We start from the raw sequence: 18,205 nt of genomic DNA on the forward strand, positions 1-18,205 counted from the left end.
ATTGGAAACAGATATAACACTTACTAGAAGTTGCTGCAGCATAGAGAACATTAAAGAACAGTTCTAATTAGTGCAATCTATGAATAATGCATTGGGAAGAGATATAACACTAGAAGCAGCAGCAGCAGTAGTGTTTTTGTGCAGAAACACGTTTCTTACAATAGGATTGTACACAGTTGCTTATGTTCTCTTGTACTATAGATTTACAGAAAAAAAAACTACAGTCAGTAGTTCTGGGGGTTATTTTGCTGAACCTCAATGGAGGAGGCTTCCCATATCCTGTCATTTCTCACTCTGTTACAATGCAGCTTTTGAAGTCAAGACTATCTGTTAGAAATGTAAGATTCATTGATATTTTTGGCACTCTATTTTATACGCTCACGATATAGAATATTTTTTTTATCATCTCGGATCATTGATCCTTGTTCCTGCTGTAAAGAGAATGTATCACTTAGATTTGACATTACTGATTAGTGTCAGATACTAAAACTTTTTTTGTACAGTAAAATGGAAAATTTTAAAAAAAAAATCCTTAAAAAAATATGTTAAACATAAAAACTTGGTTTAAACAATAGGTCTTCATGACACTTTCCTCTTTAACTGTATAAGCATAGCTGGACCCACATCTGTGGACCCTCCAATTTGTACCTTGGTGGGATGATGTTTACGAGTCTTATGAAGTTTACCATACACGTATACACACAGGTGACTCCAAGCCCCTTCCCCCCCACCCCAGGCTTTAGATGTTGGGGTAAAGAGGGATTGGGCATCCTTAATTGACAGAAGTACAACTGACCTAGTGAATTGGTGTCTTAAAGGGGTTATCCAGCTACAAAAACACGTCCACTTTTTTCCAGAGACAGCACCAGTTACTCAGTTCCATTAACGTGAATGGAGCTTAATTGCAGACCAAACCTGAACTGGAGACAAGAGTGGTGCTGTCTCTGGAAGAAAGTGGCCATGTTTTTGTAGCACTGGATAACCCCTTTAATATGCTGTTCGAGACCAACATAAATTAATAGTGTCCTTTAACCAACATGAAACAATCCACTGTGTAACTATAAGGCCTTTCTCTTAAGTAATCAGTGATCCCTGTAAACAAGGCATCAGCTGAGCGTACAGAAGACTGTCTGATGGCTGCGGGCTGATCTCGCACACCATCAGTAATATGGGGGGGGTCAACTGCTCTATAGTAAGCAACCTATTATAAGGAAATTGAAGGTTGAGGAAAATTAGCTTTGGCCCCTCATGGTGTTGCCCCCACCCCTGCTCATATTTCATATTGTTTACATTAACAATTATGAGGTATAAATTGGTCTCCATTATTAACTAGTAGCTGAAGTTTAATAAATTATGTGTTAAATTTCATTTAGGCTTTTGAGTGGCTGGCTATCTGATGGGCATGTGCAGCAGTTACCTTAGTCCTGACTGGACCCATTGGAGCAAGGATCTGCGCTCCCGCCCGCCCTTCCTTGTCAAAGACTCTTTCATCATGTATTTTTGTTAGAGGGGAAGTCGCCAGCTTAGGCTGGGTGAACGTTTAACTGATGACTAAAAAAGTTGATGGTTTAAGAAAAGGTTTATGATGTTCAATTGGTTATATATATCTATATAATTTTTATGTAACTCTTAATAAAAAATACGCAGCCAATTTTATTTCCAAAACTTGGTGTCTATCTCTTCATTTTATTCAGTAGTGATAGTGGTGGGGTTTGTTTGGGTGGTGGGTGCGATACCATGCCCCCCCCCCACTTTTTTGCAGTTTGGGAGTCCCAACAATATTGGGACTGTTGGCAAGTATGTGGCTGACTGGGCACAACAGGGGTACTTAAAGGGGTATTGCCATCTCAACTAATACAGTTATACTGGTAGGATTTATCGTGTTACCTATTTTTGCAGATTCATTCATACAAAAAAAATTGTCTTCTTCTTCTGATATGCACATTCATTTCCTCGCACTGTTGACAGCTAGGTTACCGACCACCACTCTGCTCTAAAAGCAGTGGTCTGTACAGTATATTAACTATATATATATATATATATATATATATATATACACACACACACATATGTAAGACCACTGCTTTTAGAGCAGAGTGGTGGTAGGTAACCTAGACAAAGACCTGTCAACAATGGGAGGGAAAGGAGGGACAAAAAATAACTTAACGCCACTGACGTTCCTGCTGCTGGTCGGTCTTGATACTAGTGACGGGGTCACCTCTGTAATGGTCTAAGTGGTCAGTTCCTTGTGTTGACACTGAGACCAGGAAGTGTTGAGCAGGGACTGTGCACTACTGGAAAAGCCGCAGCCACTTATACAAGGAGAAATAAAAGACCAGACATGAGATGGTTGGTGATTTTCTCCTCCGTAGTCAATGAACTTCATCTAGGAGGCAGTGTCACTGAGTAGGTAAAGCTACTAATCACACTATATTAATCACCAAACACCATGTAACAATGTTAAAGAGGAAGTTGGCAGCAGAACAGAGTCCTACCTGTCTATAGCCACATGCACCCAGACCTATATAGGAAGTACAGATAAATACGGCATTGTGAGAAAACTGACCTAGTGTTACTATAAGCCCCACAGTCCCTATACACAGGCCCTTCAAGGGGCATAACACACAGCGCACAATATTATAATGCAGTTATACTGTAGACAAACAAGTACTGTATGTAAGTGTCTCTGCCAGATCTGAGGTCTGAAGATATTTCACATGAAGTAGTGATCACGGTGCAGGAATTTCCTCTCCTCTCATGCTCTCGGTTAAACCCAGGCTCTCCCCTGAGCAGATAACAGGGATTAATAGATTGTAATCAGCTGTCGAGGTGATGGAGATGCTTTCTATTGACAATGGCTCAGCACAACCCATTTCCCATCTCAGATCTGACAAGGGTTGTCTGAGAATGTATGGGATGTGTTCTTGCATAATTGTCAGTGGTGAGAGTGTAGCGACAAAAACACATTGGTAGCACATTGGTAACAGACAGTCATTCAGCATAGAGGCTGTGCTGAGCTGCAGCATGCACACCTCCTCCCTCCCCCACCCCTTTACATCAATCATGCACTGAGGGGTGGGAGAGGAGGACAATCAAAGGTATCTAGCACAGAGGATGTCCCCATCTATAGCAGGCATGAATTTCTGTAAAAACATTGAAAATTAGAATGCACTATATTAATATAATCTTATTGATTCACCATGGTTTCCCAGTGCAGACTTCTAGTATATTTGTCTTAAAGGGGTATTCTAATCTGAGGTTATATAATTATACTTGTAGGGCTCATCAAGGTAAATATCTTCTCCTAGTATGCTGCTCTTTTTCTCCCATTGTTGAAAGCTCATTGTCTAAGGGCCCTATTACACGGGATGATTATTGTGCAAAAAATCGTTAAATTGTTCGAATTTAAACAATAATTGTTCTGTGTAATTGCAGGAAACAATCGAAAAATCGTTCGTATGTCGTTGATCGTTGATTTAGAGCTGAACCTAAAATCATTGTTAATCGTTCGCAGTAATTCCACATTCGTTCCTTCAAGTTCCGCATTTTTTCACTGATCGTTCAGTGTAATTGCACATTGTTTTGCTGGGATCAGAAGGAATAAACAATCATAGTAACGATGGCAATAACAATCATAGTAACGATCGTAACTAATGCTCTGCTCTAAAATCAGTGGTCTGGCTGGTATATACACTCTGGGGGAGATTTATCCAACATGGTGTAAAGTGAAACTGGCTCAGTTGCCCCTAGCAACCAATCAGATTCCACCTTTCATTCCCCACAGACTATTTGGAAAATGAAAGGTGGAATCTGATTGGTTGCTAGGGGCAACTGAGCCAGTTTCACTTTACACCATGTTGGATAAATCTCCCCCAATATCTATATACATCTACTATCTATCTATCTATCTATCTATCTATCTATCTATCTATCTCCTATCTATCTATCTATCTATCTATCTATCTCCTATCTATCTATCTATCTATCTATCTAAACACACGCCAGATCACTGCTTATACAGCAGAGTGGTGGTCAGTAACCTAGACAACAGGCTGTCAAAAATGGGAGGGAAAGAACAGCATATCAGGAGAAGGAGGCAAGTTTGGTAATTAAATGTATTTGCAAAGATATAAAACCTGATGAGACCTCCAAGACTATTTACATCAGTTGAGATAGGAATACCCCTTTAATATTTAAATTTAACTATAACCGCAAATTAGCCAAAGTTGAGGTCTTAAAACCAATACACGCCTCTAGTCCTGTTGCTCTAGTGCTGAGGTCTTCAGTAACTGGGGGGGGGGGGGGGGGGGGGGGGGGGGGGGGGGGGACTGCAGAGGCCGTGACATTTTTGCATCCAACTTTACAAGTTTCATGACTTTTTATGAACCTAAAAATATACTTTTGCCGTAGGAGGATAAGTAAAGGTTATACTGAGTCCAAGGAAGCTGAGAAAGTAGAAAAGATAGCTACTGGCATCGTTTCAGCTCCATAGGAATATAAATAAATTGTGTACACTGTAACATGGGGTCATAAACCCTCCCATAGATACTTCCTGGGTTACCTGCAATGACTTCTATTACGTCACAATGGAATGTGTCAGAGAGTCATGCAATAGATTATTACAATACGATATAGGATTTAAAGCGAATGTACCATCAGGTACATTTGCTTTAACATGAACCACGGATAGATCGTTGCCAGCGCAGGGAAGCCACCCGTGTACGGTGCCGTTCTATCCACGGGTACCGGGCCGGGGCTGAAGCACTGGAGGCAGGCCGCCCCTCTATGACACTGCTCCATTGATTCTAACGGAGCCACGTTATAGAGGGGCGGGGGATTCCTCCCACTGGGGGCGGGCCAGCCCGCCTCTAGTGCTTCAGCCCCGGCCCAGTACCCATGGATAGAATGGCGTCGTACACGGGAACCGGGCTGAGGTTCAAAAAATGGACCATAGCACCGGCTTCCTTGCGCCGGCACCAATCTATCCGTGGCTAATGTTAAAGCAAATGTACCTGATGGTACATGGTGAATTTACTCCATGTAAGTATAACTACCCCCATTATTTATTGCAGATATACCTGGATCAGATCATTTAGATTGGTGGTGTAGGATGAGCTTGATGGCCATTTACACAGGTAAGCAAACATTCATGAGACAAAGACAAAAGAACCATGGAAGAAACATATAAATTGGTGTTTTACCAATTTCCAAAACTGCCATTGAGTAAGTAAATACAAATGTCTACAAGAATTGTTGGATACCATTGGGCTATCTTTAGCTATAATGGCTAACCAAAACTGACTGGAGACATGACTGTCAAGACTTCATTATGGACACAGTATAGTAGAATACAAACAAGTGTATCCTTCAGACCCAGTTAGAAACTTCCAGACAGTGGTCATATATAAAGCATTACTAGGCTTATGTTGCCTTAAATGAGGGCAGCATAAACTAGTGGCAGAAATGCTGAATAGATCATTGTATTACTTACATCATTCTGTTCAGCCGTTCTCCTAATTTGCAGGAGAATAGGATTCTTGCCCCTCCTCTCCCCCCGCCCTCCAGCTGCTGATTGACAGGTGACTGCCTATACACAGCATGGGTACATAACTGCCAATCAGCAGCTGGTGGGTGGAGTTTTCTGCTTCTCATGAATATCCAGGACTACTGGGCTCACGCACATAATGGACAGGACTACTTATTGTCCATGTTATTCAGAAAGATATCTCTGGATCAGCTGCACAGAACAATGTAAGTTATACATCATTCTGTTCAGCTTCTCTGTCACTAGTTTATGCTACTCTGAGATAGGACGGCAGAAACCTACTGAGAGTCTCTGTAATGATATCCATGTATTGTGACAGATAAATGAGAAGAGGCAAATGCAGTCATAACACAGCATAGGTCAGTAGATCAGCCCAGCGTTACCTATTGGCTAAAATGAAGCTACTTGGCCAATATGTATGACCCCCACCACCATGACCAGCCATCATGTTGTTTTCAGGATCCCAAGTAAATAACTAAATTACCCAAGAAATCTCTAATGTTCCTATTTAGCTACATTACCGAATGATCTAAAAGACCCAATAATCAGCACAATCCACATGGGTCCATTTATATTATCCTTGCTAGAACGGCACATGATTAGGAATAGAACAGCTCCTGCGCACGTCTACCGTCACATTTGTGCAAATATTCCTGATTTTATTCCTAGCATTGGACACAAATGTCTTGCAGCAGGCGGCCCGGCTTGTGCTTTGCTTCATAATTAGTCATATGCAATTCCCGAACCCCAGGGAAGAAAATCGATGGCCTGTGGGCGTCTAACATAGCAAACAAGTGCCACTGACATTACATTGCCACGCAGTATATATTCACAATAATAAAACAAATAAATTAGCAGAAAACCCAGGAGGAGAAATCTCTATATGTTTAAATTTTTCATCTCATTTAGTTAAATACATGGAACCTTCAGGATACAATCAGATGTATAGGATTTGCTGTGGAAATTTACAACACCATTCACATTTAGGCTATGTTCACGCAACGTTTTTTCAGCTCTGTTTAAAATGACGTCCGTTATTTTGAGTCTTAAATAACGGACATCATTTAGCAGCCTGGCCTCACCTTAGTGCAATGTTGGTACATTATTCTAGTTTGGGTTACTAATTGGACTTTGGGTGAAAAAAGTCCATTGAATTTAATAGTAAAAATGGAGAAAGAACGGTGACAAAAGAAAAACTGTGTGTGAACAACTAATAAAAAACATCCGCTGTTTGCAAAAGACATCCGAAAAGAATGATCGTGTTCATTATTTTGATGTCCGCAGTAAAAACGTCCGTTATTCAATACACTGTGTGCACTGGACGTCCGTTTTTCCATTGACTTGAATGCACTGCCATTGCAGTCAGTTAAATCGCGGCAATTATGGACTTTTTCTTTATATTAAAATCGGCCGCCTTTTCTTTATTTTTGACGTCGTGTGAACTTAGCCTTAAGGTGCATATACCACTGCAGAAAGTCTGGTGGATTTCCAAATAAGAATAATTTTCATTTAAAATCTGCAGTCAGTTGTGATTAGGACGTTGTTTCATGTTGATAAATCTGTGTTCTTTTCTCTCGATTATGAATACAGAGGCTATCATTTAGAACTATCCACTTATCCTTTCCAGATCTATCTGTATAAGGAACGATCCTCTACGTGTTCCCGCAAATCAGTCATGTCCACTCCTCAATCAGTCATGTCCACTCCTCGCTGTCTAGCTGAAAAATAAGTAGCTGCAGCAGGAGCCTCCCCCTCTACTATAAGGGTGTGTTCACACTAAGGAATAGGTGAGGACATTTAAGCGGAATCTGCTCTTAATTTTACCTGTATTCCACTTGAAATTCCGCCCGTAGAATATGTACAGAGCAACGTCCCGTTGTGTTCAATGGAATTTCCATTCTCTTGTTCACATAGAATTTATGAGCGGAATGTTCCGATGAAAAAAATTAAGAAGTCAATTCTTTGGGAGGATTCTGCTAGAGAAATCCCATAGAAGTCATTGGGGCTTTGAATTTCCGGTTTCCGCCAGAGCTGAAGAAGAGGAAATTTTAAGCAGAAAACTTTCCTCTTTCATTCCTCGCCTATTCCTTAGTGTGTACAAACGCTTTAAAAAAAAAGAAGTTAAACTCCGCCCTCTAGGCTCCACCTTCTGTCATCCAGCAGCCAAACTGCAACGGATCAGCGGGAGATTAATTAATGGCTGTATTACATATATGTGAGTGCCGATCTGCTAGATCCTCGCTCTGTTCCGGAGCCTATTACATGGCTCAATAATCATGCAGTAAGGGCTGTATATAGTAAATAATAAAGTCATCAGCTGTCTGTAATGCATAACTATTACATGTAGTGCAGTTGCAGTTATAATTTTTAGGCAAGTCCAAAGACACGGGGCGATTACACGGGACGATTATCGTGCTACAAATTGTTAAATCGTTCGAATTTAAACGATAATCGTTCTGTGTAATTGCAGGCAAAGATAGAAAAGATGTTTGTATGTCGTTGATCGTTGATTTAGATCTGAACCTAAAATTATCATTAATCGTTCGCTGTAATTCCACATTCGTTCGCTTTAGTTTCGCATTTTTTTCACTAATCGTTGAGTGTAATTGCACATTGCCCATTGTAGACCATTTACTTGAATGGAAAACTGAAAATCTGCAATAAAAGGAATAAAAGGGACAAGCCATTGGACCAGAGAAGCCTCAGCTTGGGAACATACTGCTCCCCCTCCCATCCTATCCCTCCTTGGGGCTCAGATCCCAGTTAACCATTAACCAAGCAGGGGTAGGGATGGGAGGGGGAGCGAGGAGGCACTCCAGCTTGCAGCGATTCAGGTGAGAAGGGGGATGAGATATCAAAATTTCATACACTCTGCTGATACAGTCCTTATCATATTTGTCCCATATGCAGATACCATGGGATTGCTCTTATTTTCCATACAAAAACATCCATGAAGATGATAGAAAATGTGCATATATGTTTGTGAGTTGGTTTGGGTGAAATCTGAATCTGATTTGGTGTGCCGACGCCAACTCCGACCTCAATATAAGAATTCTAAATATTATTAATATTCTATAACTATTTAATAAATGCAAAAAGTTATTATTACGATTACATTACATTTATTTATTAGAGTCGGAGGGTGAAACAATAAGAATCGGTATTGCAAGCTTGTCTTACTTACCCATCATTAACTACTCTACTGTGGGGGGTGGGGGTGGGGGGGATATGCCATTCTGGATTCTTATATGTTAGGCATGTCAAGAGCAGCTACAAAGCACATCCCTTATGTATTACAAGGATAACACACTGAGGTCAATGGAAACAGTCAGATTTCCCTGTGGTGACACTGCAGGGAAATTAAACACTTACCGACAGGTTTCCCCCATGATTACAGCTTATCGCCAGGGAGCACTGTCCCTGAATATTCCCCTATATTTTTGTATCAATGAATAATTCCAAATTTGTGTATTAATTAAGCAATCATGTCTAATAAAATAATGTCTACCAGGAACAGAAACAGCAATTTATATATAAAAAAAATAGCAAAAGGGTTAAATTATACAGAATTCTACAAATATTAAAGCACTCAGCTGATCTATAATCATATGTAGAAAAAAAATTTAATTGGGCATTGTTGTCGATGAAAGGGAAACGAGAGATGTAATTGCAGAGGTGGTAACACATATAGTGTAACCATGGTATCCGTCTGCATCACAAGCGTGCAAAAAAGTAAGCTAATATTGCTTCCTGCAAGAAGAAAAAAAGAGGACGACTAGTGGATAAATGCAACCTTAAATAAGTACAAGGCATTACCCCACACAAGTTCAACATCTTCAGCTTCTGCAGTTATCATTGCTGCAAGCTGCCTGGTTAAAGGGAAGGTGTCACCTAAATTTTCTTTTACTGATTAGAGTCAGATACAAAAATCTTGTTCTATTATTCTAAGCTGTTTCTATTTTCTGACTGTAATTTTTTGTGTGTTCACTTTTTGTCCATTATTATGGGAGCGGCCATATTGCCTGAGCTGTTCTTAACAGCATTTAGTGACATGCTTTACAGCAAGGCTCATAGAGATAGATGACAATAGACAGACTTTGTCCCTTATGAATGTGAAATATTACTGAGAATACTCTGTGATCCGTGAAGAGGCCATTCTACAGGGAGCTGCTTTTGTCTCCTCTATCTACTGGTAGCAATAAAAAGAAAAGAAAAAAAAAAAAGGCAGAGCGCTTCATAGGGTAACACAGTAACAATATGAGGTGAGCCAGAGTGTATTATAGGAAACTGCTCACTGGGTCAGGTTGTGGCAAGTAACAACCCACTACACAAGTAAGAGAAAGTCTTTAGACAGCACTTCTGTGTCTAGGGTGGTGCTCACAGTAAGAAAAAATACAACGATATTATAAAAGTTCAATCTCGGCACTCACCATAATGCTTCATAATTTTTATTGTGGAAAAAAGTCCATCACAAAATACAACGGCAACAGGAGGTTTCGGCATCAAGCCTTGAGGAAGGCTTGACGCTGAAACGTCCTGTTGCCATTGTATTTTGTGATGGACTTTTTTCCACAATAAAAATTATGAAGCATTATGGTGAGTGCCAAGATTGAACTTTTATAACAACCCACTATACAATCGGAAGTGGTACACATCAATTGTATATACAGTCATGTCAACAAAATTACCGATATAGCCACCACTGGTGTAACATATTTTATATAGATAGAAAAAGTGAAAATTTGAGAAAAAAAAAATCACCAAAATTTTTTAAAAAATATGTTTAACATAAAAATAAACATGTCATTTTCTGATGTCACATTCCCTGTAAAGTGTTTTCTATCTCATCCCCCTGTGCCAGTATACAAATAAAAAGACAGGTCATTGTTTGCACAAGTTCAACATCCTCCTGTTCTGCAGTTATCATTCCTGAGAGATGATTGGTTACAATGCGTTCTATCTCCTCCCCCTTCAGAACACTGTCCTAGGATATCAAGGAAATTACAGATACTCCCTCCCACAAGTTCAAAATCCTTCTCCTGTTATCATTCCGCTAAACTGATTGGTTTAAGGCCCTAGTCACACGTCCGCAATTGTGGACAGAAAATAGGGTCAATGTATTTCAATGACCCCATTCGCACATACGTAGTTGTGTACAGGGCCGGGATCCGTGCTGCAAAAAAAAAAGGCCAGGCTCTAGTGCGGACTGAAATTCCTCCATGGACACTCCAGTAGAGATGGATTACGGATCTGCAATCTGCAAATAGTGACTAGATTATTATTAAGTACACTTTTTCATCAGCATAAAATACGAATGAAATACTGATGGAATCTTGTGGATTGGGGATGAAAAACAGCAAACTCAAATTTGCTGAGTTAAAAATAAACTGACGTGTGACTATACTCTAACAGTGATTTATGCCCCCCCCCTCCTTTAAAACACCATCCAATTATAGAAATGTAACAAAACAGGTACACCCAGCGCAGTATCCTAAAATGCACAATGTATACCAGCAGGTGCATTAATCTGACATTCATGAAATTAAGACATATAAAAACGAATGGAAAAACAGATGCATTTGTGTGCCTCCGTTATGCTCTGTTATTCCATTGACTTTAAAAAAGAAAAACGATCAAAACGCATCTGTTTTTTTTAACGTACACAAAAATAAGGTCAAGTACGTTTTTGTGTACATTAAAAAAACAAATGCGTTTTGATCCTTTTTTTTACAATGGAAGTCAATGGAAAAACAGATCAAAATGGATGCACACAACTGTATCAGTTTTTCCATCTGTTTTTGCAATTTTGCAATTGTCTACGTCCATTGTACAATCCATACACAATGCCACTGCGGACACTACACGGATATAAAACAATCTCCGAAGAATCTATATGCGCTATGTCTGCGGTTTTTACCTATTGTTTGCATAACTACGGAGATATTTTGTCGGGCTCCATGGGCAGATTCCGTACAGTTGGCTGTACTGTAAGTAGGATCTTTGAATGTAACTTCTAACTAGGTTGGTGCTCCAGCCGGTAGCACCATGCACTAGTAAAATGTTCTGCGTGATGTCATTCTGCTAAGCTATGGATACTCGGTGAGGAATTTGCATTTATGTCAATAAAAAGTTATCCAAAAAGTTATCAACCAACAGTGACTGTCATCAACTGACCCCACACTACCAGGACACATAGCAAAGGTCAGTCCGATAACCTCTCTCGACAAATTATAGTCCAATTGTTTTGACGTGGAAAATTCCCAATGTCAACACCAATTTGGGTGTAAAGTGAAACTTTGCAGCTCCCAGCTGACACTGAGCACTCACACCCACAAGCAGTGGTTTGGGTCACAGGAAGCTATAACCATGTTTTGTATTGTGGCTCAAAAGATTAGATTACACTGACCAAACCACAAGTGAGAATCTGCCGTCTTATTTTCGGTTCCACATTTTGTTACAGATTTATCAGGTCCTTTTTTTTCTTTCTTTATGTCATTCAGAAATTTGAATATGTTGCCAGAATCTTTAAACGACACGTGTGGGTTGTTTTTAAAGGGGAACTATCAGCAGGGGGCACACACAGGGTGCTGAAGAGGAAGGTATGTCTCTTACCTTCCTCCTTGGCGCAGTTCCCGTGCAGTTAAAGGGGTCATAAGGCGCTACAAAAAAATGGCCATATTTCCCCCTCTCTTGTTTCCAGCTCAGGTGTAGTTTGCAATTAAGCTCCATTTACTTCAATGGAACTGAGTTTGAAACCCCACCCAATCAGGAGACAAGATAAGGGGAAAAGTGGGCATGTTTTTGTAGCACTGAATAACCTCTTTAATAGTTGTTGCCACGGCCAGGAGCACCACTAAGAGCATTACCCTGCCCCCATCATGCCGAGCTGGCCCGCTTTTTCGAATGATAATCAATGGAGCGGAAAGCCATATAGGGGGAAAAGGGGTGGAGCAGTGCTCCTAACGGTGGTTCGGGCCGTGGATTAAATTACTAACTGCACTGGAACAGCACAGAGGAGGAAGGTAAGAGACATATCTTCCTCCTCAGCACCACATGAGCGAAAGTTGACTATCAGCAGGTTAGAGTCGTCTAACCTACTGATAGTACCCCTTTAATACTTTGCCATTAAAAAAGTTGACCTGGCTCCTTCCACAGTCTTACTCTTAAAGTCTCTAGTATTTTGTCCAACTTTATAGAAAAAAATTAACAAATCTATCCCCACCAATAAGGATTTACCTAAAAAGTGATAATATAATTCTACATAAGAGCGTGAAGATTTTCTGCTGATACTGTCATAGAGCCATCTGCAAGTAGCTGTTAGGCTGCCAGTTCACATTAGGCTTCTGTGGGCAGCGGCCCTGGTTTTTGTGGGATCGGCTAACAATGTAATGTTCATGGTGCAGTAGACTCAAGTAGTGATGAGCAAACTTGCCGAAGTTTGGGTTCAGCAATGTTTGTCCAAACCCGAATACTTGGCATTTCACTCTGGGCATCTGGGAAAGTTGGATGCAGCCCTATGCCTCCAGGAAAACATGAATATGGCCTATGGCTGTATCCATGTTTTGCAGGACACCCTAGGGAAGTATTCAATATGTCCAGACTTCGGGGGTCAAATGTCGAGAGTTCGGAGAAACGTTGCCGAACCAGAGTTTTTTGGCAACTTAGATCATCGCTACCAACCAGCTGCCCAAAGTAGAAGCAAATGAGGGTTTGGAATGTTAGATCTTTCCATAGACCCTCCTCCTCTTCTCCTTAAGAATAGAGATCACCTTATGACTTAAATAGTTTTCACAGTTTCGAAGGACGTAATCCAAATATCTATATTATAAAAATAATAAAAATATCCAGGGCCATATTTTGTTTCTACTGGGTTCTGCTAAATAAGGTGGGAAAATTGTTCTTTGAGCAGACTGAATTTCCTGTTATGGACAGAAGTGGCAGCAGAGAGCACTGTGTCAGGCTGGAGAAGATACCCCGCTTCCTGCAGGACATACAGCAGCTGATAAGTACTGGAAGACTAGAGATCTTTAAATCTCAGTAAATTACAAATCTATATAACTTTCTGATATCAGTTGATTTGAAACAAAAAAGTTTTCGCCGAAGTACTCATTCTCACCAATCAATATGGTCAGACCCCCCTGATCCTAAAGCTTATCCTATAAACGTGTTGTCACTTTACGAGATGGGAATACCCCTTTGATCTTCTCACTATTGTTATTCCTATTGTTAGCCATTTACCACCAAAATCTGTGGCTCTTAAAGCGTTTCCTACTTTGTCCTTCCCTGATCTATGTATAACATGCTACGACATGTATAGGACTACAACTGCCTATAACTCAAGTCAGGAATGACGGGAGGACAGGTTAAGGGCAAGATCTGAAGCAATGTTAGAATATATTATTTTACTGAAAGAGTGGTAGGTGCATGGAACAAACGTCCAGCAGATGTGGTTGGTAAATGTACAGTAAGTAAACTAAACCTAAAGTAAGTAAACATATATCCTAATATGGGGGATATAAGAGATAGAAAAGGAATGGAGTCTTCTAAGTGTAAAAGCCAAGTATACATACCCCAAATATACTCCAAATCAGTGATTTATAATCTCTGGCTCTCCAGCTGTTGCAAAACTACAACTCCCAGTATGCCCTGAAAGCCAAAGTCTGTCAGGGCATGCTGGGAGTTGTAGTTTTGCAACAGCTGGAGAGCCACAGATAAGGGATTGATGTTCTAAATTACAAGGATGTTTATATAAAAGTGATATCAACAGGTGAAAAAGTCAAAACCTTCACACGCCATATAGACGTTGTGTTCACACATTCAGGTTTTTGATCGCTATGCAAGGATTATGAAGGGGAGAGTTATCAAACATGGTGTAAAGTGAAACTGGCACAGTTGCCCCTAGCAACCAATCAGATTCCACCTTTCATTCCTCACAGGCTCTTTGGAAAATGAAAGGTGGAATCTGATTGGTTGCTAGGGGCAACTGAGCCAGTTTCACTTTACACCATTGGGGAGATTTATTAAACATGGTGTAAAGTGAAACTGGCTCAGTTGCCCCTAGCAACCAATCAGATTCCACCTTTCATTTTATAAAGAGTCTGTGAGGAATGTAAGGTGGGATCTGATTGGTTGCTAGGGGCAACTTAGCCGGTTTCACTTTACACCATGTTTGATAAATCTCCCCCTTCAAAACCCTATTACATACACTGTCCACCTACTTTTGGACCACCCTGTATACATTTATATCACATACTATATATCACATACTTCAAATGAAAGACATAAAATCCCTTACATTTCTATAACCAATGACCACAGGGCAGAGGGTCACAGTGGTGGAGCCGTGTCCCCAATGCCCTCAACGTATCTTTACAGGGAGCAGACAGAAGAGTAACAGATCTGTCATTACTTGATACAAGGATTTCCTTCCACAACCAACCTGGAGGATACAAGCGCATATTACCACACTGGGCCACCACCTGACCCATCACCAGGGATCAACCATGGCCACTCTAATGTTCTCCTATTAAGTCATTGATTTACGCAGTGAAATTGCTTTTATTGACAAACCTAACACTTGTGTGGGCCGAGAGGGTCTGCACTTCCAGCCATATTTATTAGAAAACAATACTGGCAAATACAGGTCCACTTCTGTGTCATATGGTCACATGGTTTGCCGCACAGCAACATCCACATAGTAAACATCCACATAGCAGGGGGAAAAGGAAAGAGGCACCTTGAATTTAATAATCATTGATAATAAATGAAAAAAAAATAATAAATGAATGACAGGTCTGCCTAGTTACACAGTAGTTGTTCACCCACATTGTATATGACGGCATAGAAAATATAAGACTTTGAATCCCACAGCAGGGATGGGGGGGAGGGAGGTGACAACCTTTGTGGGAGGTGTAATGGCAACTATGCTGGTAAACACCCAAAGGGAGACCTGACTAAATATCATATATATATATATATATATATATATATATATATGTGTGTGTGTGTGTGTGTGTTATCCTTACAGAAGAGGCAGACGTCATAAGGGGTAAAGAAAGGGGGCAGGGAAGGAATATTTGAGGATAGATAGATAGATAGATAGATAGATAGATAGATAGATAGATAATAGATAGATGGATTGATAGATAATAGATAGATAGATAATTGATACATAATTGATAGATAGATAGATAGATAGATACATATATTGATAATTGATAGATAGATAGATAGATAGATAGATAATAGATAGATAGATTGATAGATAATAGATAGATAGATAATTGATAGATAATTGATAGATAGATAGATATATTGATAATTGATAGATAGGTAGATAGATAGATAGATAGATGATAGATAGATAATAGATAGATAGATAGATAATAGATAGATAGATAGATAGATAGATAGATAGATAGATAGAAAGATAAATAAATAGATAATTAATAGATAGATAGGAGATAGATAGATAGATAATTGATAGATAATAGATAGATCATAGTTATTGCCCACTTACAATTTTGATGTTTTTTTTTTCTACTTTTTCAAAAATTACTTGTCAATTTGCTCTCATTCATTTTCACTTGATAAAGAGACCGGACCAGTCTCGAAATGCGTTGTGTCGCTGGCATAATTCTTTTAATAAATTTTATGATATTTTATATCACTATTACCTCTTGGACCTGCGCCTGTTTTACCCGCCTTGGAGTGGAGTAGGATACTGACTGTCATTCATTTTCTGTCTGCAATAACCAAAATGACAGAACCTACAGCACCAATGCTCCATTTCTGTCAGTCACCCCCAAATCCCATTACTATGGATAGAAAGATTTTTTTTTTTTTTTTTTTTTTTTTTTTTATAGCGCTGCTGGTGCATGATTCAATGTATAATTTATTTTTTTAGTAACTATTTGGGGGCTCAGCCGTTTGCATATTCATCTAATGTTTTAATTTTTGTTCAATTCCCTGCGTCTCTCCAAGTATTGCAAAACTACATGGTAAGCCATGCTGGGAGTTGTAGTTCTTGCAACAGCTGGGGCACCGCAGGTTGGAGACCACTCTTCTCTACAATGCTTAGGTAAGTAGGGTCAATGTCTGGGAATGAATTAGGACTGTGAGACCAAACTTTGGCCAGGACTGTGGACTATGTTGGTGCTGTATCTGCAGGCTGCTGAGCCTCTGGTATCCCCTGTTGCTCAGTCAGCCCCCTCCTCCTCCTCCTCCTCCCCCCAGGCATCTGATGTGTTGATCTCTGGGAGATGTGGAGTGTGCAGAAGGAAGAGCAGGGATGTGTGGCCGTGTCATTCCACACTAGAGGATTTCCTCCACACTCCAGCAGTAAAACAATAGCTTTATGGACATGTGTGTGAGCAGAAAGCCTCCCAGCCATCCAGCAGCATCATGTGTCTTACCCAATCCTCAAAGTGCCGGCTCCCATTCTGCAGCAGATCCTCGAACTGGATGGTGCAATTGGCCACAAAATCATCATACCCAATGGGGGCATCATGAAAGACTGCCAGCTCGATCTTCCTGCCATTGCACACATCTGTGGAGAAGTCATCATGCCAGGCTGGGCTGTTGGTCTTCTGCTTGGTGGAGGTCTGCCCTATCCTGGAGTCATCCACATTGACTGCAATGTAAGGGTCCAGCAGGAAGGTCTGGGGTCTGGGTCCCACCGCATGTCTCAGGGACCAGGCTGTGGGCTTCAGGTTCACAGCCTCGCAGATCCTGATCTTCAGCAAGCCATTAAAGACCACCATGGCGAGCGAGGGGTTAAGGAGACCTCTCAAGTGGAAATCAATGGAGATCCAATGTGATCTGTTGCTCACTCCCACTCAAATCCAGGGATTTCTAACGGAAAACAAGGAAGGAGAGGAGGGGAGGGGGGTGGAGAGGCGTCCTCTTCTTGCAGGCTGAGGCTCTGGAGATCCTCATGTAATCCCTGCTCCGGCCTGGCTGCTGCTCTCCTCTACCTACCGTCTGGGATCCTCCATGCAAGATGGGCTGCTGGCGGTGGCTGCAGCCAGAAGCCTCCCACAGAGCGAACGGAGCAGCCGCAGTCCTCCACTGAGTCCGCGCACAACACGCACGGCCAAGGGGAGCTCACATCCGCACCAGGACGGGGGTCGTGCTCACCTCCCCAGGGACGGCTCCAGCTGCTGCCATGCAATATACATGAGCCTGGGCAGGGCTGGCAGGGAGCTGTGGGCAGATTCCCTGCTGCTGGCTGGTGCTGCTGTAGCTGTTGGTGCTGCTGATGATTAGTGACACCCCCCCTTCTCCTCCCCTCTCCTTGTAATGCAGGAAATGCACAAAAGACGTCACAGTGTGTGTGTGCCTGGAAGTGTGTGAGTGTGTGTGCTAGGCTGCTGACACATCCAGGCAATGGGAGCTGCTCTGCTGCAAGATCCAGTCCCTGCAAACCAGAATAATAATAATATTCTTCATCATCATCATTAGGCTGGGGGTGGGGGGTGACAGAGCAGGACACCCCCACCCCAGGCACTGTCACTGGGATACTTTGTAGCTTCATCAGGTATGGAGGAGTCACAGGCTGCCAGACAGATACAATGTAAACCCAACCACTGGGATAATATTGTCACTTACTAGCGATAATATTAGGGTTACAGGAGGGTTATTGTTGTTTGTAGTGTGGCA

General features: G+C 41.1%; 1 protein-coding gene across 1 annotated transcript in view; it reads right to left on the minus strand.

Annotated features, from left to right (window-relative positions):
• PRKCE (protein kinase C epsilon) overlaps positions 1 to 17,808 on the minus strand; it is a 302,560-nt gene extending 284,752 nt beyond the window's left edge. The window contains exon 1 of the mRNA XM_069955442.1: positions 16,960 to 17,808. Coding sequence (XP_069811543.1) covers positions 16,960 to 17,307 — 348 coding nt within the window. The 5' untranslated portion in view covers positions 17,308 to 17,808. The remainder of the gene's footprint in view (positions 1 to 16,959) is intronic.
• Positions 17,809 to 18,205: the final 397 nt, after the last annotated feature.

This window comes from Dendropsophus ebraccatus, chromosome 15 (genome assembly GCF_027789765.1).
Source record: "Dendropsophus ebraccatus isolate aDenEbr1 chromosome 15, aDenEbr1.pat, whole genome shotgun sequence".
Taxonomy (NCBI): Eukaryota; Metazoa; Chordata; class Amphibia; order Anura; family Hylidae; genus Dendropsophus; species Dendropsophus ebraccatus.